The 26,353-nt window shown below is 41.1% G+C and overlaps 1 protein-coding gene across 3 annotated transcripts in view; it reads left to right on the top strand.

The window, feature by feature from the left end:
• Positions 1 to 26,353, top strand: part of ldlrad4b (low density lipoprotein receptor class A domain containing 4b) — a 221,357-nt gene that overhangs the window by 165,610 nt on the left and 29,394 nt on the right. Inside the window, exon 1 of one of the 3 annotated variants that reach the window (XM_007550452.2) lies at positions 18,179 to 18,637. The exons of the other annotated variants lie outside the window; for them this stretch is intronic. Within the exon in view, the coding sequence (XP_007550514.1) occupies positions 18,544 to 18,637 (94 nt within the window). The 5' untranslated portion in view covers positions 18,179 to 18,543. Of the gene's footprint in view, positions 1 to 18,178; positions 18,638 to 26,353 lie in introns of those variants that run through there. 3 annotated transcript variants of the gene reach the window in all.

Below are 26,353 nucleotides of genomic sequence, written 5' to 3'. Positions count from 1 at the left end.
AGGGACGTCAAAGATTCATGTTTGGGTTTTCATAAAACTGCATCCACGTGGTTTGGACATCTTCATGGAAGATTAGAGATTTTTAGTTTTGTTTTTTTGTTTTGTTTTTTTTTTTTCAAATGGTCTTCCAAATTCGCTCCATGTGACAAACCTCTGTGGCTGGACTTCCTCTCCATCTGCATGAGTGTGTTGTGGTGTATCTCATTAAGTCCAGGTTGTAGCGGGGAGTCGTGGCAGTGACAGGTTTATTAAATATCTCAGGGCCTGCAGTGGACATGGCAGGGAGGAAAACCCCCACCGCTTATGTAATTAATGTGGCCACGTTCATGTTTGGAGTGTTTGGGTTTGTGTGTAGCCTGTATGTCTTCAAGACGGAGTAAAGCTGATAATGAATGTGTGTGTGTGTGTGTGTGTGTGTGTGTGTGTGTGTGTGTGTGTGTGTGTGTGTGTGTTCCTGGATGGTTGTTTTCCCTACGCTGTGCAGGGTAAATGGGGGTTGTTCTGAGACTATGATTGAGGTGAACCTCCTACAGAGAGGAGCTACAGACGGAGAGATAAATGAGAGATGAAAATGGTGAGGGATGAAAAGCTTGAAAGACTCAAAGAAACAACAGCGTCTTGTAATTATTTTTTTATTTCATTCTTTTTTTACTGCAATTGACCACCTTGTTGGATACTTTGAAGGGTTGGGTAATCGTCCTTTGCAAAACAGAAAATAAAATAAAAAATCTTAAGAATACTATTGCTGAAACTTCAGAAAAAACCCAGATCCCTGAAGAACTCAGAAACCTTATTACGATCTCTAACTTACATTGAGATATTATTGTAGTACTCCTGTTTACAAGGGTAGAAATGTTGGTTGTCTTTTGGAGTTTAGGGAAAACACAAAGCTGAAGATATGGTGCATAGGGTTTTAACAAGCTGCTTTTTTCAGACTGCAGTATATAACTTTTATAAAGAAACTAATGCTTTTTTCATATTTGTTAAAACTATCACAGTATGAGACAGATAATCTGTGAAAGTTTGATCTCCTCTCTGTGCTGCTATTACTGTCTGAAGAAATTCATCGCTCCTAACCAAAAACAACAAATCAGCCAGGAGGAGGGGCTTAGCGCTGTCAGTCAGTGTTGTGTACTGACTGGTCAATGTGCTTATGGCGGAGAAACAGCTTCCAGTTACCGGAGAACTGATTATCTGTGGCCATGCTAACTAGCCTTAGCATTTAGAACAGGCTGTGCTAGCTGCAGTAGCAGAGAGCAAAGAGTGGGAGAGGGAGGTGCGATGAGTGGCACCACACGGAGGATGATTGACAGCGCTAAGACCTGACTCCTGGCTCTGATTGGTTGTTCCTAGTTAGGACTGGGAGAAGGCAGAGGAGCCAAACTATCACAACATGCAATGTGTTGTGATAGTTTCACAAATGTGTAAAAATATATATATTTTATAGAAGTTACATATTGTAGCTTTAATTCCAGACTTGTCCATTTGGTTGCGAGATACCACGGTGTTCATCCCTCCAGAGAACAGCTCTCCACTGCTATAGAGTCCACGGTCTTTAACACCACTCGCTCCAATGCCTTGGATTACACTTGGTAATAATGTCAGACTTGCTTGGATCTTACAAAACTCCTTCTGTTCACTGATTGAGAAATCTTCTTGAATGGGAGAAATCCCAGATGGAGCAGTGAAGTGAGATGAGAATCAAGTGAAACTGCATATGAAGAATGGCCAGGCTGATTTCTAAACTCTGCTATTGCTGTGTTTTATATATAAAGCACAGATGTTGGATTTTATGTTTACCTTGCTTGACAAATCTAATGTCTCTATTTGGAATTTCAGTTAATTTTTCAGTTTGAAACTCAGAATTTTGTACTTCTGTTTGCAAAGAGAAAGAACCTTTTGTGTCATAATGCATCAAGTCAAAAAGCAGATGTCAGATCAGCTCAATGAACCCCAAATTGACATCAGTGGATTTTGGTGACCTCACAAATCATTAGATATTAGTGCAAAAAACAGTTTTAGGGAGGAAATTGGGACTTCTGTTACTGCGTAACAAATATGCAGACATCATCATGAAGCTGAATGTTCAGTTTGTGCTCATCTTCATATAGAAACTACAACAACCAAAGAAGTTTCCAACGGAAATGAACCAACATGACATGAGAGATATCACTTGGTTATTGAATAGTTTTACAGAATGTTTTCTTGCATTTATCTCGTCAAATAAATATTAACTGAATTGAATACTTTTAGGGTAATTTTTTGGACGTACATTACTCAAGCAAACTTTAACATTAATCATCAGAAGATTAAACAAGAATGAGTTTTTGGCTGAACAGTGCATACATAAATTGTCCAATGTGTCAGAATTGATAACATTCCTATAATGACATGCCCAAATGCTTCGACCACATCTGCAAAAAATACTGCATACTGCCAAAGATTCTCATTCTTTGAGCTCTGCACTCATTGAGGATAATAAAGCTCTGCCAAAAACGAAAGATCTTCAAAGTGGTTTGACTGGTGCTGCTTTAAAACAGATTTGTTCTAATTAAAAATGATGAAAGCTTTGCCATTATTGCGCATATAATTACTTTCCCTCCATGAAATCACAGTTATATTATATGACGCACAGTTACTTTCTGCTTGCCAACAGAAAATTCAGAAATAAAGCTTCACCTCTGACAGGCTCTACAGACAGCAACGTCTGCTATTAATGCTCAGGCTAGTTAGCATGGCCACTGATGATAGCGGATAAAGTGTTTTCCTGGAACTGTAAGTTGTTTCTCTGCCATTAGCACATTTAGCAGCGAGAACATGAAGTGATTGACAGCGCTAAGCCCCTCCTCCTGGCTCTGATTGGTTGTTTTTGGTTGGGAGCGTTGCATTTCTTCAGACAGCAGCAGTAGCTCAGAGAGGAGGTGGAGGAACTCCATATTTTCACAGATTATCTGTCTCATATTATTCTGTTACATGATGACAGTTTTAACAAATATGTAAAAAAAGAGAAAAACTGCAGCTTTGAGATTAGATAAGACTTAGATCTGATTTAAAATAATTACATCTACATTCCTTAAGCCTTGCTGTGTGGTTGCATAGAGCTGTTCTTTTTGAAGTTGATAACATTTCATGTAAATGATCCTGATTTTTGCTTCCTGTCTTCATTTATTAAAAATGTTCTAAATCAGAAGAGAAAACGAGTAAATAAATAGGGAAGGTGGGATCACAGTGAGATAAACATCAGAGATAAATTGGAGCGTGAAACACGGAGCTGACTGAGAGAGCGGCTTGATTAGCTGTCTGGGAAATGGTAAATGACGGGAAGTGGACAGTGGTTAAAGCAGACAGAAAATGAGATGATGATATGGGCAGCTTTCCCACCTGCACGGACAGACTGCCTTGCTAGCAAACCAATCACTCTCTGAGGAAGCAGCCTCTCACAGGGTGTCACCAGGCAGACAACAAGCACACACACAAATCAGACAAGTTTGGCTAAATTGCAGCAGAACCCATTTTCCCGACCCATCTCTCCAAGCATCTCCAGCTCTCTGCTCCCGACTGCGTGGATTGTTTGTTCCACTTTGATTTTTGTTTTATCTTATTTATTTTTTATTTTTTGTGGAATGTGTTTGATATGTTTTAGATCTAGAGAAACATGTCAGTCAAAGCTGATTTAGACACAAGATTGAGTGAGTGCTTCCAACAGAAAACCGAAGAACAGAGGCTGACGATGCTGCTCCTCTGAGAGAAATAGACCTTGTGGCAGAAAGCCACACCCTTCAACCCACACAGCGTTAGTCTGATAAGGGCCACGAGACGAATGAGCTCTGGGCACAATGTCCCATGTAGAGAGGCAGAGTGACAGCAAGCTCTGTTTGTCACGCATCATGAGCTGGTGACAAAAAGACAGGGCTGTCACTGTCAAGTTTTTCTTCTCCCTGTATTTTAATTTGACATCATCTGCAGAGTTCTATTTGATTCTAGAGAGAATTATGGAATACCAATATGGGTTCAGAGAGCATCCTTTATGCAGAAGGTGCAGTGAAAGATAAAGCTGTCTGATCTCAGGTCAGGGGACTTATTTTACTCGAGAGTTGGGGACTGTGACAGTAAATCATCTTCACAATTTGCAGTGAGCCACGTTCGCCTTTTCTGCAAAAATGATACCAGCTTCCATCCTGCTACTATAGACAAAAGTTTTGGCAAATTTTTGTATGCTATGTGAGCTTTACTAGCAGCGTTTTTATTGCAAATGCGTTCAGAACTTTTCAATATTCTGCCAATGTTCTGCCAGGTTTGTCCAACAGACATCCCACCAGATCACTTCTGAACATCTGTAGTTAATAATAGTCACCCCACTGTTACCAAATTCAGTGACTTTCTTGCTATATTTAGCAACATTTCAAATGAAAAAAAAAAACCCAAAAAACAGTATCAGCCCAAAACTGAATCAACAGGTCAGGCTTTTTAAAGATCGGTAATGAGAGATTGGCCAGAAAACTGCAAGTGGTGCATCACTAATTACAGTCATGTGAATAAGGTTTTTCACGCGATGGTCATTGAAAATTATGGGAGTGACAGATCTATACAGTTACATTGACGTTTTTTTAAGAAGTTTTTGGCACTAACAGCTTTTATTGAACAATAGAGAGACAGGAAATAGATTTGATAGAGAAGACATGCAGCAAATGGCCTGAGCCTGGGAATCAAACCCAGGACAACCTGGACTGTAGCCTCTGCGCATGGAGCACACACTCTACCAACTGAGCCATTCAACGCCATGTAGGAAGTATATTCATAATTCAGCCATGAAGCTAGAACTCATCATGTATGAGCCATCAGAGGAGACGTCAGCATCTTACTCAGCTGTTGGAGGGACAAGCCCCGCCTACTTGGGAGTGGCTACATATGCAGGTCACCTTCAGAGATGCTCTGAGATGCTTCTGTCTGCATCAGTTGAACATTGCTATTCCTTGTATGCAGTCGTAAAATCTAGAGTCTTTGCACTGATTCTGACCTCTGTAAAGTCCTACATTATTTATTCTTCCGTTCTTCTCTCATATTCTATCTGTTACATGCTATATTATTCTCATAAAGAGTCTGAAGTTAAAGTTACTCCCTAAAATATGCCTCCCATGAATCCCAGCTTTGTTGATGTCTTGTTTATTGCTCAGCTGTCGTCCCAGCATGTGATACAACTACCTGATCATTCTCATGCAACTGAAATCTGATTTCTCAATATGGATTTTAAAGCCAGGTGTGAATGGTCAAACTCCTCATCTACCTGGATCTGAATCAGCCAGCACACATGAATACCAAGTCTGACTAGAGGGTCAATGTTAGCTTTACACTGACAAGCTATTGTGCCAGTCTTTGGATTAGCTCTCCAGCTAACTATTTATATTAGGTTTAGACTGTTCCTATGGCAAAGAAGCACTTTACTCTCGCTGAAAACACAAGTGAAACCCCTAGAGGAGTTGGATGAGGATATACTTGTTGGTATTTTAGTTTTTTAATTTAAAATCAGCAGTCCAGAATGGCAGCAAAGGAAATATGTGGTGGCAACAGGAGTGAAACAGGAGTTTAACAGATGGCTGCAGAATGTTCTGTGTCTTATGAAGATCACAATACACAGGATTATAAATGTCTGGTAGGCCTTGTCATTTTACCAATTGATGACAACTTTATGCATCTCTACACCCTGTATGATGGGGACCACCTATATGTCAAGTACAGAATACAGAAAACAAAAAGCAATGCACTACACCTGCGTGACACACTCACCGCACATGACTCCACTGGTGAAGAAAAATATGTTAAAGCCTGTTTCCTGTAGAAGAAACCACTAAAATCTGAGAAAATAAAATTTGTTAAATTTTGGCCAAAACTGACATTTTGGATGACATTGTGCACACTATGATTGGAGAAACAATAGGTCTTCACATAAATGATTTTGTACATCAGTTCAAAATCATTTAATACATTTTTAATGTGTGTACACCATTGTGTGTAATTAAAGTATGCAGTGCTGGCAGGTTTCATTTATCTGAGAGAAGGATGGATAAAGAAATGTACAAATTATCTAGATATGAAAGATTCTGCAATGAGAGTGAATTTCTAAGCAAGACATTAGTCCCAAACATGCAGCTGAGGCAACTCTTTCAGAAAACGAAAGTTAAACTGTTGGGTGGCTCTTTAAATCAAATTACTTGTATTCAGCTGAAAGTCTGTGGGAGGAAAGGAATGCCAGAGTTCATACAAGGAACCTTCCAGAATAGAAGACAGTTTTTGTGAAAAAAATGGATCAAAATGAGACCTCACTTCCTCAGTTCCTCCATATAATACAAGTGTAGAAATTGCCATTGTCAAGAGTGCATTTTTCTAAAGCGTGTTCAAAACTTTCCGGCTTCATTCCAATTTCTTACACATGATATCACGAGTGTTTTAATTTGGTTTGATCTCTATGTGTGTGTCGAGAGTTTGTCAATGTCTGTTGTCAGTTTTGCAAAATAAATTAATTTTGATACAAAAAAACATCACATCCCAACTCCAAAACTTTTCATCTACAAAAGAGAGCTTTTTCAAAATGGGCGTGTTTCCATTAAGCAAAATTATTTTCAAAATGTCAAATTGCGCAATCATATGGTCAGTGATATCACACCTACAGTGGTCTGGACTCTGTTTGCATTCTCTGTAAAATACATTATGTTTTGTTGGGCAGCTTATTGAAGTGTAAACCTTTTGGTCACTCTTCAAAGAGCTCAACACTTGCAGTAAATTGCTAGTATCAAAGATGTATATAGTTTTCTCACCATCCAAGTCCATTGTTCTTCTGGAGTTACCTTCCTAACTCCAGCTGGTGCTCAAACCACCACAATAATTCTTTATCTTTGTCTCCTAAGTCTATAATTTATGAATAAACCTCCATATTGAATATTTACATCTAAGAGTTTTTTTTCCTGCTTTGAATAAGATGTTACAGTCTGATCAGGTTATGGCTAAGCATGGTGGCATCTGTCAGCATACCTCACATATGGAGTCATGGATGAAATAAGCATCATTTTTGTTGCTAATTCCACCCTGTCAGACGATTTATCTGCCACTGCTGACTTGATGCAGCGTTAATGTTGTCACCGAGCCTTGCTTTCGGTTTTAGCACCTCAGCAGTCAACGCTGCGGTTACAAGCTGTTGTGGGATGATCTGTTGACTCCCCATAGTCCTGCTTGCCACCACCGCAACAGAAAGCCGGAGAGGGGGATGGGGGTGGAGACGGGTGGGTGGGGAGTGGCACCTACTCTAGCAAACCAAGCTGTGAAGCAGGGACGTTCGCTGGTACAAGCTGTTTCCTTCTTTGTCCTGCTGTAGAGCCGGAGGATGGCAGTGATGCTGACTGTGCTGGTGCAAGCAGGCACAGGTTGATGTTTATGAGCTATATGGCCAAAGCGGGAGCTAATAAAGCCATGTGGCATGATACCAGCTATGAATAAACCAAACCAGTTCAGGCAGGAGTCCATTGGAAGCAGCTGTGTTAGTGTAGGCAGTGTTAGCACACGGGCCGTGCGAACCTACATGTCACGAAGTTCTGCTGGGGTGGTAGCAGGTCTGGGGCGCTGCAACATGTTCCCACTACTGTCCATCTGTTAGCTGTTGCTCTGAGTCCAGCATCTCTCACCTAATGTAATGATTTTATTGTGTTCCTCAGTGTTGCAGGTTTAGTTAAATATTCACATCAGTTTCTGTCTGTTCCACACCTGCTGCCCTCAGAAGCTATGTTTCCATTGACCATATAATTGAGCAATATGACATTTTCTGAAGTAAATTCACTCAATTGAAACACAATTGTTATGAAAATTCACATTTTTGAATAAAAGTTTTGCCACCTCGAAGAGATAGGTTTTATTAGGCCGCATCAGAATTGGTTTATTTAGCAAAACTGCAATGGAAACACTCTTTTGTCAACCCATGAGTCACATGATCAACAACTGGATGTCACCACTGGCACAGACTGTGAAGAAGAAAACGACAGGGAGTTGGAGGATTGTGGCGCTGCATGTTTTTTAATAACTTATTCTGTGAACAAACTGATTCACCTGTGATTTTGATTGCATTTGTCACTTGATGAAAACACCACAGTTGCGACATTGGTTTATTTTGATATTAGCGGAATATTGACAAAGATTTGCTCAGATTTGTATTAGAAAGGTAATACAAATGTTTGTATTATGTTTTCAGTGCAAACCCTACAGTAGTTTACTGTAGCTTGCAACATTCTCAGATGTGAAAAAATGAAATTGATCAAGGAGATCCATTAGTTACTATAGCAGTTCATACCTCATTGGTAAGAATGGCATCAAAATTGGTTTATTTCATAAAACTGCAATGGAAACACTTTTTTCTCATCGCATGAGTCACATGATCAACAACTGGATTATCCTGGGTCCCTGCCTAGAGCTGCCCATGTGGATATCATATCCTTCCCAACATTTTCCTCAACTTTTTGCTGAAATTTTAAAATCTGGGGCTTGTTGGTTACTCCAAAACTACTAATAATAACCAATTTAGTTTTATGTTCATGAATTATTTAAGACCTCCCAAGCTTAACCTCCTGACTGATGTTGCTTCACTACATCCACGTAATGTTCTTTCCTCATGATGCCATCTATTATGTGAAGTTGTACTCGTTGTTCCATGATGCAGCCAATCTTGTTCTACACAGTTGGATGGGGTTCTCAGACTTTTAAGCATCCACCTTTTTCCTCCAAATGTAAAATGTTTGGTAACAGAAGATAAACCTAATCTGTCAATAGAGAGGATAAAAAGAGATTACATTGATTTGAAACAAATTCATATTTATAATCAATGTTAAATTATTGCCTCAGAAAAAACTATAATTCACTTTTGGATAAAGTATAATTTTGAATAATTCACTTGCATAAAATGCAGCAGCTGAACACATTTAATTATTGTGTTTTTTTAAACTGCCACTGAAGGATATTGGGTGCTGAAAAACAAAGTACAACGTACTGCTTTCAAAATATGTGAGCCCAGGAGTGGATAATTATCCTGTTTTTAATTAGGAAAGTGCGGCACTGCAAAAGTAATAGCTGTGCACTGTGTGTTTAGAGTGAAGAAGGTTGGCAGACACTGCTAATAAGTACATGACTGATGATAAACATGAGGACAGACAACAAAGTTCAGTTTTGGTTTTGTGATTAAAAAGTTCAGTGTGAGTGAGTTAACCTGGTTGTTGGGGAAAAAAACATGTAGCTAAACACTAAATTACTCACATGCCTGGCAGTTTAATTCCTCTTTTTTTAGAGAAGCTGGTTGCCTTCATGTGCCAAGGCATATATTTTCTACAAAAACATAATATCTCAAGATGGATTCCTGGTTGCATCACTGACTTTATTGAAGGGGACAGTATTATATATTTTCCAGGCACATAGTGCCATTTTATAGCACAATCTGATAACTCTGTTAACTTCAGTTGTTATAAAAATGCTTTATGTATCAAATATGACTTAAAATAAATTTGACTTTGTAATCTAACACCTTGGAATTGGGCCTTTGCCCCTTTTAAAACTTCTCCTCTTACAGTAAACTGCACCTTTGGGAAGTCATCACAACATGGCTCCTCTATTAACCCTTTTTACCAGTGTTGCAAGCTCAGCAATGTGCAGTAGCATCAGATGTTTGCTAATTACTGCTGGACAGTCTGAAGGAGCTGAGTGGAGGAGCCACAGGGGATTGCTGCTCTGTGAGGCTGAAGCTCCAAACCTTGGAAACTGCAGCTCAAAGGAGGAGTTTCTTGCAAACATCAGTCCTTCTTACCACAATAGTGGAGCCAGTGGCAAACTGGACTTCATTACAGAGAAGTCCAGAACAAACATCCACTCCAGGGTCATCAGCCTGTCACATTCACGAAATGAAAAGTTACATTGACTCAGTCAACAGTCACAACAGCAGGGGACACTGCTGCTTTAAGAATAAGCATGGAGTGTTACACTACTTTCCAGTTACCTCGGATGTCACTCCTGAGGTAACAACATTCCCTTAACAAAGACAGAGAAGCTGGGATTTCAACATGGGGACGCCCTGAGACATTGGAGACATTGTTTAATTTGGTCAGTATGGAGTGGTAGGTTCTTCATGCATCATTGATTTTAGACAAACTAATACATATGTAAAATAAACATTTCCACACCAACTTCACTCAACTTCATGAACCTCGTGTTATTATGCAATGGTACACACTCATATTGGAACAGGAAGGATGGTATCCTCAGACTTTACCTACAAAGTACTCATGCATGAAATATTGCAAGATATTTCAGTGTACTGAAAGCATTAAGAGTTCCTTTCATTTTGAACAAAGGAACTGGTTGTAACTCCTGATAAACCGTCATAATCTCGTCTAAGCCAACGCTAATACTTGACACAATGCAGTCTGTCTAGTACCATTCTACTGGTAACTGCCCAATCCAAACTGGTCCATTTGATTGCCTGACAGAGAAACATGATTTGCTCTCCAAAGAACATGTATCCACTGCTCTAGAAATCACTGGTAGCATATTTTACATCAATTCACCATGTGCTTTGCATTTTACTTGATGATGAAAGATTAGGATGCAGCTGCTTGGCTATGAAAATCCTTTTTAATGGATCACTCTTGTTCTTGAGTTAAACTGAAGACCATGTAAAGTTTGAAGGAATGTAGTTATTGGTTCTGCAGAAAGTTATATTTTAAGCATAGGGAGGAAATTTCACAACCTGACTTATTGGACCGGATGCATCCCATCACTTCACTGCACTGGAATCCCTCAACCTTCTTTCTTTCATTAATGTTTGTTTTTAGTCTGCATTCATAAGTACTGAGTTAAATATACCTGTGGCCATTGAAGAGACTGGAACACCTAAATGTAAGGATGCAGATGGGTAATCAAATAGTTATGGCACTTATGTGTCGTTTATTTTGTCTCAAATGCCAGTCCATGCAGTTGAAACCCAAAACATGGAGGCCAAAATGTTTATAGTAGTCAAGAGATTTAGGGTGCATTCACACCAGCCCTGTTGAGTATGCTTTATTCAACCTTAGTCCGTTTGCCTAGAAAGTCTGTTTCATTTGGGAAGGTGTGAATGCACAATCGAACTTTGATGAGGACAGAAAAAAAAACTAACTCTGGTTTGCCTAAACACCTATGTCTGGGTTCGGATGAAGTGAACTCTGGTCTGGTGTGAGAGCAAATGTGAATACCAAGTGGACTGGATATTACTACATAACCAGGAAGCGAACTGTAGTGCAGGGCAATCTGGGTAAATATAACCAAAACAAATGCAATGTCTAGAACTACTGGGAGAAATGGTTCATGGTGTTTTAACAAAGACCAAAGAGAAATCATACAACCGCTAAAATCTGATGCTCCACTTTTGTTCATGAAGAAGGAAGTTGCACTCAGTGACTTCTTCAGAGGTTTCCCTGTCATTTCTTGCAGTGCTTCTTGGTGCAGCGCCACCACAGGCAAGGAGGGGAAACAGGTTTTTCAAAGAATTTGATTTGTTTGACACAATGCCGTGTGAAACTGAAAATATAACAAATGCTGCAATTTTGGGAAAACAGGTTAAGCGATGACTCGGACAATCAGGGGGGAAAGCAGCCTTGGTGTAGTTATTAACCACCCAACTCCCATGTATGGCTGCAGTAGAATAAATACATCCTATCTCATTAGATTAAATTAGCATTAAATTAATTCTGTATTGAGCTTCTCACACTGCTTTTTAAACAAAGTGAAGTAGATGCTTTGAGCTTCAGATGCTTACTGGATTGAAGGTGCTCCTCTTCTGAATCCCCTGGCTGAGCAGCCAACCTGGGGACAAGAGAAACATGGATAATGGCTGCTCCGAATGCCTGCAGTGAGAATAACTGTCACATGGAGTAAAAGCAAACACTTGCATTGGGGTGGTAATGTTTCTGACAAACCTCACAAACACTGATGTTCAACAGAGCCTCTACTTTGCAAGTAAGTCAGCTCTCTGCTCAATTGTGTAGTAGTTCAAATTTGGGCATTTAAAAGCCATCAAAGAATCACACAAACACACACAGGTGTGTGTGCGCACTCTTGAATCATTCCTGCTTTTCCTTTTATTACCGGTATGTGTTCAGCAATGTATGTCCTCCTAACAGCAGGAAGCTATAACCTGTCCCATCCGCACTCTATAATCATGGCTGTTTATGGCTGCATAAAAACACACGCACATTAGCTCTCCCTTGTTTTGCTCTCTCTCTCTCTCTCTATAGCCTTCACTTTTACACACACACACATTTGCGGCCGCCGTCTCAGCGGCTGTGTGATTATTGCCGTCTGGTTGAAGCTCTTATCGGCATGGTGACGTAAGTGGCTTTCGGGAGCACACCTTCGTCCTCCCTGGCTCTTACCTTCACTCCCCCCTCACTTGTCGTTCTCCTCAGTGTCCCTCTGACTCTTTCCTCGCGGCGGCTGGGCAGCGGAGGTGCAGTGTTGCATCGGCTCTCACCAAGCCTCGCCGTGTGCCAGTTTAGGAGATTGGCATTAAAAGCCAGACATGAGCTCATCGCCCCAGCTGGGCAGACAGCCCATTACAATGCTCTGCAGGGCCCTACCGCAGGGGTGAAGAGAGCTCAATACCTGCTGATTATCTACTCTTCTTCACTGTCGCTGTCTCTAGGTTCTTTTCTCTTTGTTTTAATCGGCTGTGCCCTGCTTTCTCTTTCTTCCTTACGATTATTTCCTTTCCTTCCTTACTTCTTTCCATCTCCTGTTGTCCTCTCTTGCTGTTTTACCTCCTTCTTTCCTTGCTTCTTGTATTCCCCCGTCTCCCTCATCATCTCTGTTACTTTTTCTGCTCTGCTCTTGATTTATTCATTCACTAAGTCAGTCTCCTCAACCTGTGTCTGTCTGGCTACGTCTCGAATTCAGTCATTCTTCCATGCACTCTTGCATTTTTCTCTCTTTGGTCTTTCTTCAAGCCCGACCGTCTCTGGCACACACAGATACAAAACAACCTTTAGGTAAATGCTGTAGTGTCATTGCAGTGGTGCCTGCGGCAGCAAGCGAGGCGAGGAGGGGTGCTTTTTTTTTTTTTTTTAAATGACAGGGGTGGAAGAGAGGTGTGTGTTTGTGTGCGGCAATAACAGAGTTGGGAAGCCAGACAGCTGGTGCACCTGTGCGGACAGGATATGACACGGCGCTGCAGCCAGACAAGGGCAAGAAGCAGCAAATGTGATGTGGCGTGCCAGTTGTTTTTCATCGAGCGCAGCTCTCCGCTCTGCTTTGTGACTGTCTGGAGAGGCCTTTCTGTTCACCGGTACTTTGCTCAAGATGGCAGGTTCCACTGGATGCTTAAAATAAACGCATCCTTTTATTGTCTGTTATTGCCAGCTTGTCAGCGGCTGAAATGCCTCGCGGTGAATTCATGAGTCCTGTTCTTGATCTAGTATGAAGACTGAGTCATCTCCTTCTTTTTGTTCTGACATTTGTAATGACATACTTAGTACACATAGAGGTCACAAGGAAGTCAGAGCTATAGGTCTGCTGAAAATGTTGCGTTCCAGGCAAAATGGATTGTCCTCAAGCCTAACTGCCTCTGTAGTGCGCATCACATGACGGTTGGGTCCAGGAGAGGTTCAGTGAGTTCTTTTGTGATTCTAAGGTATTTTGTTAGCTCTGTTGAAGATTACAAACCAACATTGTACATTTACTGTTACATAACATTTTACCATGTCTGTAATCAGTCACTATCTACTGCTTATTGCCACTTTGCCTATGTCTTACAGGTCTTTCTTGCCAATTCTATTGCGATTTGTAAATTCAGCATCCATCGAAATGCTTATTTTGCATGGAGTTACTTTCATCCACAGAATCAGCTCAAGGTTGGAGTAGGCTCCAAGCATTTTGGGGCCTACATCCAACTCAGAAAGTGAAACTCATACATTACATAGATTCAGAGTCATATATTCCAAGCCTTTTTTTTTCTCAAAATTTGAATATTACAGAAAATATAATTAGATGCATACATGTTATGTTACAGTGATGCTACATATGCAGTGATGGAGCTGAAGAGAGAGTTGAATCCAAGTGTATGAAGGCAAAGGTCAGTATGAGGAAAAAGTGTGGCAAAAAAGGTACAATAGGAACAGTGATATGCATGGCCTTTTTAAAGTTCTTTGTAACATGACTGAATCTAAGCACCTCTGTGAACAGCACCATTCTCACCAGAACAGTGAGGTGCTCTCCCAACGACGAACCCGCAGGGAATTTTTGTGAAGTATGCAAAAGCAGCTTAAAGCAAAATTTAGAGGCAACAAGGAGGCATGCAGGAAGTAGATGGAGAGCTGGCTCCAGCAGAACAGTAAAAGATGTGTGGTCGGGTACTTGAACTCAGTCTTGAATAAGCTAAGTTCAGGTACAACCTCAGCATCCTCCTGCCCCCAGCCAATCAGACCTCCCATCCTTTCTCCTTGACCAACAACTTTCCTGTTGCACCTCAAATGGTTTGTCTTTCACCGCAGTCATAGGTCATGATGCTCCCTCACAATCCAAAATTTCCTTTGTTTTAGTTAGACATTTAGAGGTTTGCTTCAATTATCATTCTTCTGCATAACCCAAATGCGCCCGAGTAGAACGTTGGACATTCTCCTTAAACGCTTAAGGATCCATCAGTTACAACAAGTTGATCAAGTCTACAAGAATAAAAACATTAAATCTAAAACATTTAGTGAGGTATAAAAGAAAACATGGAAGAAATCTTTAAATTTACAAATACTTTTTCACACTACTGAGTCCCTGTGACTTCCCTAACCACGCCATCCTGGAAGTCTAGAACAGTATTTGATATTTAACCTTCATTTTTAAAATATTTTCATATCTCCATGAACAAGCCTGTGTTCTGTTTCTCTGCATGTCTATGGAGTGTTTATAACTCAAAGCTGAATCAGGAGACAGTTCAGAAAGAAAAGGGATTAACCTGGCCTAAATGGGAGGTGAACTAAAGCAGTCAGTGAAACAGTTTTGTTCACTCCAGGATGGTGCATTTAACAGACCTTTTTAAATATCAGCCACAAGATGGCGCTATGAAGTGGTGTCTAGCTTAACAGTTACAGGTTTACATGGGGAAACTGCACTGGAAAAGGGTGCGTTTTTGAATTTTATAGTTGTGTTGCTTTTTTAATTTTCCCCACATGGACCTCAAATCATTTTTTCTGCATTCACTGTCTCTTCTCTAACATCAGACATAAACCTTCCAGCATTCAGTTGTACTATACAACTGAATGCACACATTTGTACATGACAGGCCTCCAGTGACTTCAAATAGAGTCTCGATTTCCGTACTATCAATAGCTGCACCAGCATGTACATCTCATGATGACGCTGTTTTTTCCTCGCTGCCTGTTTGTAACTCTGTAAAAAAAAAAAAAAAAAAAGATTTGCAGGTTGCGTTCCATGAGCAGCTTTGATCTGAATGAATCTGAAACAAGAGCATTAAGGCTCGAAGTGAACTTCTGAGTAGGCATCAGTAGAAAGGAAACCCCACTCACTGCTCCTAAAATAGACGCAGGCACACGTGCCGAGCGTGATAGACCCATCAACCTAAAGTTAGCGTTCCTCAAATACACGATGAGACAGACACTTCCCAGGAGACACACAGAGAGGCTGTGTGTGTGTGTGTGTGTGTGTGTGTGTGGGTGTGTGTGTGTGTGTGTGTGTGTGTGTGTGTGTGTGTGTGTGTGTGTGTGTGTGTGTGTGTGTGCATGTGCAGACTGTAGGCAGGGGGGGATGGGAGGGGATCTGGTAGACTGGAGTGCATTTGGTATTCAGCCGTGCCTAGTATTTATCTGTCTGCTGGCTGTCTAGTCTGGTCTGGCCTGTTAGTGGTGTCACCCTACGTGCTCCCTGGGGGACTGAATTGACGCTCCAGACAGACTGTGCATGTTTGTGCGGCCACGTGTGTGTCGATGCAAGTGTTTGTGAGGGAATGGAGGTGGGTTGTGTGAGGGAGAATCGATGGCTGTCTGAATGTGTCTGCGGATGAGAGCTTGTCTAGGATTTGCGTGACCTCAGCCTAAAGACGTGGAAAGAAAAAAAACCCAAAGTGCATGGATTTGGTATTTGCTTCTTCAGCGGACAAAGTGGCAGCATGTCAGGTTGTCGCTTCACTGAAATGCTGACAGGTGCCAGGTGTCTGAATAGTGTGCCACTGTTCCCTGTGCCTTTATTCCCTTTACCAAAGGTGTTGCACTCATTGAGGAATGTGGAATTCACTGGAAGCTACAGTCAAGGAACATTTCTTTTTCATAATTGGATATGGAACTTGTCAAAGTGTTGCAGCACTTAATGCTGAACATCTGTTGGAGGTGTTGACTTTTTCTTCTCGTTTCCCCTTCACAAAGTTCCATTTCCTTTTTTTCTTGTCATTGGTTACTGCTCCTTCTCTGAGCGGCTTTTCCCCATTTCCTAAAATCTGAGCACTATGTGTATGAAATAATGTTCTCCTTCTAGTTAGATGGACATGATTTATGTTTAACAATTCTTAATTGAAATAATCTGGCTTGGTCTTGAAACTGGGACATTCTGGGACATATATTGGTTCCCTCTTAAACTTCAGTATTGTTTTTTGTTATATTCTTATGGTCATTGTTCTACTGAAGCATAAAGCCGTATCAAAGTCTAAAATGTCTGGGAGACTCCAACAGGTCTCATTTAAGAATTTACTTATGATTTGCACTGGTCATCTTTCTCAGTCTCCGCTATGAAGAACATGACCTCAGGATGATGTTCCACCACCATGTTTCAATGTTTGGATTGTGTTGTTAACTGTTTTTCATTTAAAAGAAGATGAAAACTGTGATTTTCTAATTACTGAGAGAATTGCAATCTAAAACCAAATTTAATCTCAGCAAGTTTTGCATTCAAACCCGAAACATGCTCGCGATAGGAAGGTGTCAATATAGTTGAGTAAAAATACATAAACTACCAGACGAGTTGATAAACTGATTTATTTTTAGTGCAGAAATAAATCATTTCAAATGCATGGCAGCCATGTTTGATTTTAAGGTTGATGTTGGTGAGAATATTATGTTATTCCATTGGTCGAACTCTTTGACAGCTCTTCATGTTTTCTCTGGATTGTAGTTTGGGTACTTTGATCCAGAGCCTTTCTGCAGATATGGCTGACCTATTTTTTTATTTTGTTTTTTTTTTTCAGACTGCAAACTCCAGATTGATGATTGAGTTTAAATATTTTTGGTTCAGACTTGTGCTTTTTCGTTTGGTTACATTAGCAGGGACTGTGTTTTGGTGAAGATTCTTCCCTCTCAGCTGCACATGTGCCACTGAACCGCAAGACCAGCACTGGTGGGGGCCAGAGGGGGTCACCTCAAGGTTAGATCCCTAAAACAAGCGTCTCCATTGGCTGTGGTCTGCCGTAACAAGGGATTGAAACTTGAAACGCTCTCCCCACCCTCTCTAAATAACACACCAGACCAACTAGTTCTCCTTCCCCCTCCTCATCTCCCCTGTTCTGCTCTCACACAGCCATTGTCAGTTGTGACCCGGCCGTCTGCCGGTTTTCTGTGTCAGGTCAACCTTCCCACAACCCCAAGCACTGACACACACTCACACCAATACAAATACTTACACTTTTGAAAAAAAAAAAAAAAGAAAAAAAAAATGGCTAAGGCACACAAACATGCCCCTTCACCCAGACATCCTCAGGAGAACTAGCGTTACCCTGGTGGTGCTTTCACGTACTCTTCGCGCATTCCTGCATAGTGTAGTGATGAATGTCAGCAGCACACATTGGGGTGCTTTTGATATTGGGTTATAATTGCATGAACGTTGCGACAATAATAGAGCATGCCAGGTTGTCACACAAGCCTAGACTTTATTAAACAACCAATTTCTGCTTAAATAGTTATTATTTAAATATATCTTTCATCACCTAAGCAAACATGAAAAATAAATGTAAAAAAAATTTCTATGCCATAATGAGTCATGCTGCAGTGATTTTATTTTATTTTTTGTTTAGGGATGCTTTTTCTTAACTATGTCAAAATTCTGACTTCTTTTCAGTACTTGAAGGTAGCGGCTTCTGAGCCATTGAGTCCCTCCCTTGCAGAAATGTGATTGGTCCCAGTGAAAATCTGTCTGTTGTGGGCGGGGCCAAAACCCTCTGTGTCTGCTCCGCACTAACAGAGGAAGGACAGCTGCCCTCAGCAGCGGAGGAAGGGAAAGAAGAGCTGTTGCCAGAATGCGTTAAGCGATGGCTCGAACCCGTATTTTAGCTCCAATTCTCCGTCTGAGCCGCCCTGGAAGAAACATGGCGTGAGACGAGACGTGTGACACTAAGTGCGAAGGCTGTCGGGGGAGTTTACTCGTAGCGGCAGACTGCGTGCTGCCGCTGCCTGGAAGTTTTTCCTCCTGTTGTTTCTCCGTCGGGGTGTCCCGACGGCGGCGGCGGAGGTGGCGGCGGCTCTCTCCCCGGAGCGGTGTCCCGGTCTGCCCAGCCCCATGCAAAACGTAACGGCCCCTGGCGGCCCTGGCAACTCCAATGTCACCTGCTCCTGCAACTGCACCGCTTCCCAACCACAGGGAATGGAGATATGTGAGTAACATTCGCTGCTCCTCTCACGGTCTCCTGACCTTAAAAAGCTGCCGAGAGACTTTAGTGCTTAATGCGTTTTGTGTAGCCACAGAAGGACAACATGTTAGACTTAATCTTTAACAGCTACACGGTGGGTTGAAAATTCCTCTCATTAAACCTATAAGTCCTCTTTAAGGAGCTCCAGTTTGTTTACGCTGTCTGGAGCAAACTTTTCGCTAACTTCATGCAAACCTACGGTTTTCAATGCGTGTATTTCAACGAAAGTGACATTGTCTGCTATATTAAAGACGCTTTCGAAAAATAAAGGCTCTAAACATGTAATAGCTGGCTTATGGTTGAAATAGTTCCGTAACTTAACATTCGGGGTTACTTTAACGAGTTGCTATAGTTTTATTGTAGTTTTCTAGAAGTATTCCTTGTCCTCCAAGCAGCAGCGCATATGCTGAGGAGGAATGACCACAGAGGGTTAAATAGTTTGCCTGTCAGCACAGACAGGAAACGCTGGAATGGTATGTTATGTCTGTCTGCTCTCCCGAGTAGCCCAGAGAGAAACTATCATTATCAGCTCTGCCCTGCTGCTGGCTGCCTGCTTGATCCACTGCAGATGTTCCTCTTTATGGCCGAGGCAGGGGCGTTTAGGAGAGCAGACAGGGCTGCTAGCAATACAGGGGACAGACAGACAGACAGACAGACAGCCATGGGATGGGGGTATTTGTTGGCAGTGTGGCAGATTCACTGACAGACAAAGACAAACAAACAGTAGAGGACCACATAGCAGACAGAGCAGACAAGGCGGGTGGATTCATAACCAGTCAGCCAGACAAGTACCGACAAAGATATAAACAGAGAGGCACAGACACCTCCTAAGCCAGACAGGCGTATGTACTTACTGACAGACAGACAGACAGACAGACCCACTGACAGTCTACAGACAGACAGACGGACAGAGTTACTGTGATGTGTAATTTCCATAGGTGCTGAGGCCAGAGCTGGGCAACATGAGATGAACACAGGATATTAGATTTAGATCTGGCAGCTGAGTGTGGTTGTGCTGACGCCACATTGTAACCAAGAAGTGTGTTTGCTTACTTGTGTGTGTGTGTGTGTGTGTGTGTGTGTGTGTGTGTGTGTGTGTGTGGTAGAAAGGACGGTGTTCCACTATTCTGTGGCTCCACGGTGATGCTAGCCAGGAAAAATACACATAGCCGGGCTTGGACTATGTGATACAACAGGGCGCCTAATTAGCTCACCAAGGGATGGATGGATTGATGGATGGATGGATGGATGGGAGGATGGATGGATGGGAGGATGGGAGGTTCATGAAGATTGTGTTGATTGACTACTGTGCCAACATGAAACAAAAGCAAACCCTGCAGCATTTTGGGTTAACACACGCGTGCGTGTGTGTGTGTGTGTTCTCAGAGATAAACGACAGGCGGCTGATTTTTCACTAAGTTTGCTCGTCCCCAACGTCTCACTAGTCGGAGGGAGCTCCATTCACAAGTGGTTGGAAATAGCTCTGCCCTACTGTAGTGGCCGTCTGGTTTGAAAAGAGCTCTTGTTTGTCGGCTGTGTTGTCATGCAGACTCTGCAGGGCTGAATAATGCAGCTCATGCTTTGATGATTTATCTGGCTAAAGAAAAGAGCTACAGTCAGGCTCTTCTCTCCTTTTTTTTCCTTTTCTTCTTTCCTCCCTCCCTTTTTTTCTCTTCCTTCCTTTAAACCAGAGTGAGCCGTCTTGCTTTTGCATTCCCTCTTTTATTTCGACAAGAGGGGAATTGAAAGAGACCTCAAACACAGAAGGATCACAGCTCAGACGGCGTGTCACGGCCAGGAACCGAACCCCGTCCCACACGTTGGGATTTTCATGTAGGATTTGAAAGGCAGGAACCCTTTAACAAGTGTTCTTCCCCTCGCTGTTGCTACGTTCTTATTGTAGTTGTAACGTAATGGAGCCTCGAAGTCGGAACAGTTGTAGGCGCGCTTTCTCTGCTGTTAACTTGCACTCACTCGTCAGATGGGGGGGAAGGCTTTTAACTAGATGCCCGGCTGCTGTGTTTTGTGAACATCCGGTGCCCACAGGGTGAGTTTACAAGCCCATGTTCTGCAAACATTTTCCACTCTGAAGCCATTTAATCTAGAATTGATTCTATCGCCTTGTGTGACTCTACAGCCTTGTCTTTCTGTTACCCTGCAGGGAAATGCTGTGAGGGCGTTTCACTTAAAGCTAATGCAAATTGCCCCTTTCATTTCCATCAGGCAATGTCACACTCAACACAGTGCAGCAGGGTTGTTTTGTAATGTGGATCCTGGTGGACTCTGGGATGGAGGGAAAAGTAAACTGACATTCAGGAAATGTAGGATTTGACTCAATGCTCTGGGTGGAGAAAGTTTGCAGCAGGGTAGTGCAGCTCAACAGATTGTGTTGAGGACACTGAAACTTGTTCAGTTTCAGTGTCCTGCGTGGTAAAACCCAAACCATATTGTCGACAGTTATGACGGGTTCATTTTCTGTGTGGAAAACAACTAGGGAACTAGGGGTGCACCGATTGTAGTTTTCTTTCTGATTGAAGATCAGTTATAAATCTGATGATGATCAATAAGCCTGCAGATGGAAATTTTGTCCAACATTGATTTTTTTCTTTTTATTATAATTTTTTTTGTTTGTTTGTTTGAAATGTTGCTAAATATAACAAGAAAGTTGCTGAGTTGGCAGTGGCTTCACATTTATGTATTGGTCGGTCACCCAAAATGAAGGAAATTGGGGCTGATTTATCTGTGCACCACTAGTTCAGACTGTGACTATTTTTTAGTGAGGAAAGTAACAATGCTCTCACATCTTCTTAAAATAAAAAGTAAAAGCACTCAGTAATATTTTTATATCATTGATATTACTGAAGTATGACACATACAGTAGTAATGTTGGTGAGTGTTGCAGTCATATGACTTGTGTGGTAAATAATTAGTGTTTATCTTCTTTCTTTGGGTTTATTCAGGGTGTCTGAGTATCCTTAGAAAGTCTTGAATTTGTGTATCTAAAATGTCTTGCATTCTTAAAACGTAAGTTGGCCTGAAATAGTTAATCACAGGTCATACATTTTGTCCTCACGTGACAATTTAATCTTCTGTATTGTACGTAGTTGTTTTTCTCACAGGACTTTTCTATGAGGCGAAACATTGTATAAAGATTCGGTTACTTCAGACTACCACTAACTAACTGCTAATATACCCTTGCTAGCTACATAGCTAGCTTTTATACATTTTTGGCAAAAGTGTAAATTTATTGCTAGTTGGCTGGATGAGGTTTCATTACTGGCTCTGTTGCCCACCAACCTCATGCAGCATGAGAAGCACAAAGCTGCAGCCAAAGGCCACAAACAGAACCCAGAAGTGTCACTGCTTTTGCTTTGCTTGACTGTAATACAGTAGGATCTCCCATCCATCTCCAATATTTATGTTTTTTTGGTCTTAAATTTAATTTAAAGGTCTTAAAAAGTCTTAGATTTGATTTGATGTAACTTGCAGGTATGCTGTTATCGGATACATAGAGTCCAGGTAAGGAGTTGTCTATCTTGCTACTGGAAAAAAAAAAAAAATCATCTCAAAAACAAGAGTTTTATTGTTGTTTTGGCAATAAAACCACTTGGTTATAATTCTTTAATGACTTCACCAGTTCAAAATCTATATCTCAACAACAAACACAACATCTATTATTGCACAGTGGGGCTGATTGCCAAATACTTGAATAATTAGCTAGCAGTTACTGCTGCGCTAGCAGTTCTTTGTGATATGCATGTTACGCTAATGATAAATTAACAATATATTGTGCAGTCTACCAAATCATATTTCAAATTTTTTCCAGCATCATCTCTTTAGGCGTTATAGTAAACACATGTCACCCTTCACCCCCTGCGTCCTGGTAGCCTTTTTTTTTTTTCTTTCTTAGACGTATGACTGTCTTTGTGTCTGCAAATGGAACCATTAAGTCTGCAGCAATCAGATTATCCACCTGAGACTCAGTGAGGTATTATAAGACATTTCCATCCAGATACATACAGCCTGAGCTATTTATTACTGTAGTTTCCTGCCAGAAAGCTACATTTCAGTACTCTGAGAACATTCTTGCTCTGTGGTTTGGGTTGATTGGGTGCGTTTACAAAAGTAACTTTTCAAGTTTTTATTCAGTTTCATTATTAATTAAAGCTAAGGTAAGCTTTTATTTAAGAGAAGTTCATTATGACTTTGGGTATGAATGGAAAGTTTTGCACCTTTTGTGAAGGGAAGCTTTTGACTTTTTTTTTTGTTTGTTTTTTTGCAGAAAAAAAATTTCCTTTCTCTTTTAAGTAATTTGAGGACACGGGGATTTCTGCACATATTTGGTGGGTCTCTCTGGAGCCTTAAATAATCCACCACATCTCCTGAGCGGACGGCTTGTTGCAATGAGTTGGCAGTTCATAAAATTTGAGCAATAAGGAGTTCCTTGTTAAACATCAGGATGTAGTGGTGCGCAGTTCCACATTTCTGGGTCCTCAGGGGTTACATAGAGTCACACTGTTGGCCTGAGGAAGTTGTGACTTTTTATTCTTTTTTTTTTTTTCTACAAACATGTTCAAGACGGGGAGATTATTTACAGAAAGAGTTTGTGACAGTTGTTTCGTTCTAACTTGAGTAAAATCAATATTTAGTTTTTAATGTTATGTTTGAAAACTTTGGGCTTATTGTATATGGGCTGGGATCAGATTCTGACTGAATGAAGACCTCAATGCTGAAAATACCAGATGAATTGAAAAAAAAAAATCCATTATTTCACAGTATTTAAAGAAAAGTTTCAAACAAAAATTATTAACATGGTTAAATGTTTCTTATTCAAAGCAAATATTTTACACACTGTTACAAAAAAATTACAATATTTTGATTCTAACAATATTTTTAATTCAATTTAGTTGTCATTGTTTTATCTTATAAACTAATACAAAGAATAGAATAAACACACAACAAATGTTAGTAGTAGTAGTTCCCAATAGTCTGAGTTGGGTAAAGCCTTTTTCTAGGTTCTAGTCCGTGTTGTTTTGGACTAAAACTGTTATTTGGGAGTCTTCTGTGAGCCAATTGACTGGCAGTTTGCAGCAACAGGTGGGGAGGGGACAGTACTGTGTTATTCTATGCTCCATACAGATAGAGAAAACTCTAGTCTCTTGTAGTTTATCTGGAGTCACAGGAACAGTGATGAAAAGTTTTTGCTGGTTGAAACTGTAATTTCTTTTGAAAAAAACAAAACAAAACACAAAAATAAGATAAATATTTGTATACCTCAATCCTAGGGATGCTCAATTGCAGAAAAAAATATTACTGAAATAGTAATTAACCCTCATTTTAATGATTCTTTTCTTTAACATGACTCAGCATCCCCACTTCTCTGTATGAGCTTTAGGGTATCAGCCACTAACATGAGGTATGAGCAGATAGCATATCCAACTGGCAAACATAAAAGTGTGATACCCTACTAAATAATCCAAGCTGACCCCTAGAATTGTGATATTGCAATCATGGTTCAATATAACACAGATTCTACAGTACAGTTCTACTACATTAGATTTAATTCAAGTAGATATTTTCAAGTTTTTTTCTGTTTTGTGAATAACTGGTCGACTTCTATAAACACTGCTGATGCTTATGTAGTGTTTTCATACAGGTGTTTGGCTTTCCAAAAAATGTAGAGGAAGAAACTTGACGTTCCTATATTGTGTACTGTCAGTTGGTGTTTTGTGAACTGGATGTGACACCCCTGGCAGCTCTGAACCCCACCAGAGCTTACCTACTCTCACTTTTCCATTCAGGCTAACTTTAGTCAATGCCTAAACTCTATTCAATGTAAGAAATTGCACTTGGTTAGCTCTGGTCTCTCTGCTCAGCACTCCAGTGTCATCACTGTCTGCTGGGACTCCCTTTGTGTCTAGATTTTGCACCCCCAACACACTCTCAGCCATGGCCCAGACCTACTCCCTGAGTTCCCAAAATGCCCTTGGGACTGGGACAGATTTGTATTTGTAGTGTGTTTGAGGACATGCCCATCCGTCAAGGACGAGAACGACACTGATGGCTGTTGGAGGAGGATGGTGGTGGTGGTGGAAGTTGGGGGGGTAGAGGGAGTGTAGAGGTCTGATGTCTCAGCATCTATTTACACACAGTTGGACTGTCTGAGATGTTAAAGAGCTCCTTTCTTCTGACTCCATGTTTGTGGGCCTGGATTGGAGCTATTACAGTCAAACAAGATGCTGCTCTGCAGACATGCTGGCAGACAGTACAAAGGCAGCTCCCCCCACCCCCACCCCTGCTTGTTGTTGATTAGTTTTTCCCAGCATTCAGACAAATGAAATGGTTGGCGTGTTTATTAGCCTCGGCGAACCTCCGTGCTTTGAAATTACTAATGGTGCATCGTATGAAACAATGCAAGCTCCAAATGATAAAAAAATAAATAAAAAAATGCTGCACCACCCGCTGTTTGTCACATTTCTGTTAATCTGTTTGTTTATGTGAGCTGGAACACCCAGACAGAGGAATAACAGCATGTCTCTTCAAGTGGTTAGAAGGGTTTTCCTTGGATTTTAGGGGGCTTACATGGAAAAGATTCCAGTGGCATGGCGCTGGGGTGGGGACGGTTCGGAAGCCTCTGTGATTACAGCAGTACAGGACCTCGAGTGTTTTAAGCAGAATTTAAAAAATTTAGAGAGGCACCAAAAGCCAACCATTTTCATATCACTTCCAAGGAAATGTTTTGCATGAGTCCTTTACAGTCAAATAGCCCAATATGGGTGACTGGACTCGGACAGAAAGACCGATGGTTTAGCAACTTCTTAATAGTGAGAACAGAGCGCCTTGCACAAGTGTTCATACCCCTTAAACCTTTTCACATTATGCCACAGTACAACAAACTTTAACTTTAGTTGGTATATTTTGTGGTAGACTAACATGATTGTGAAGGGGAAAGAAAATGTTTTAAATGTTTTTAAAACAGCCAATTTTTAAGATTTACATAATGTTATAATTTTATTCCCTCACCACAAATATGCCAGGATTGTTGGCTTAATTCTTTTATGCATGTTTAAGAAATTCTATCATCTCCATGGCAACCATTCAGCTGTGCAAAACGCCTGGATGGACCTAGCACCTCCTTTAAGGACAAAGCTCCTCCTCAGAGCTGCAATTTCCAAGTTTCCAATCTTCCACCTCACAGAGCACCACCCCCTCTTCTAGGACTCCCCCAGTAAGCTCCTTCAGACTAGCCAGCAGCAATTAGCAAACACCTGGTGGAACTACGCATCTGCTGAGCTCATTACAGGTGTTCCTTCTCAGTGAAACGCTGGTTGTAGTATTTTGTAGATAAATGCATGCTTGACCCTTGGAAGTCTTAAACATCCTATCCAGATGTCTTTGATCATAGGCTGACAGTTTGGGTCAGCTGGTTGAAACCTGAAAGGGATTGTCTAAGATATAAATTCCGCTCTGTTGGTATGCTGCAGTAACCACAGAAAGGCACTGGAGTAGTTATTAATCTCACTAATATATATTTGTTTCAGAATTTGACCCAGTTTAACCACACGGCAGGGAGTCAAGTGGCTCAGGACAAATGTGGGAGACAGGAAGAGAAACCACAGCCTTGTTGTTGTCTAGTCGCTCCTCTCTGTTCATTAGCAATTCAGATGGCTGGCTGTCTGT

This window comes from Poecilia formosa, unplaced genomic scaffold (assembly GCF_000485575.1).
Source record: "Poecilia formosa unplaced genomic scaffold, Poecilia_formosa-5.1.2 Scaffold36, whole genome shotgun sequence".
Lineage (NCBI taxonomy): Eukaryota > Metazoa > Chordata > Actinopteri > Cyprinodontiformes > Poeciliidae > Poecilia > Poecilia formosa.
Note: the sequence above shows the minus strand (reverse complement) of the source record. Positions and strands in the feature narration are given on the sequence as shown.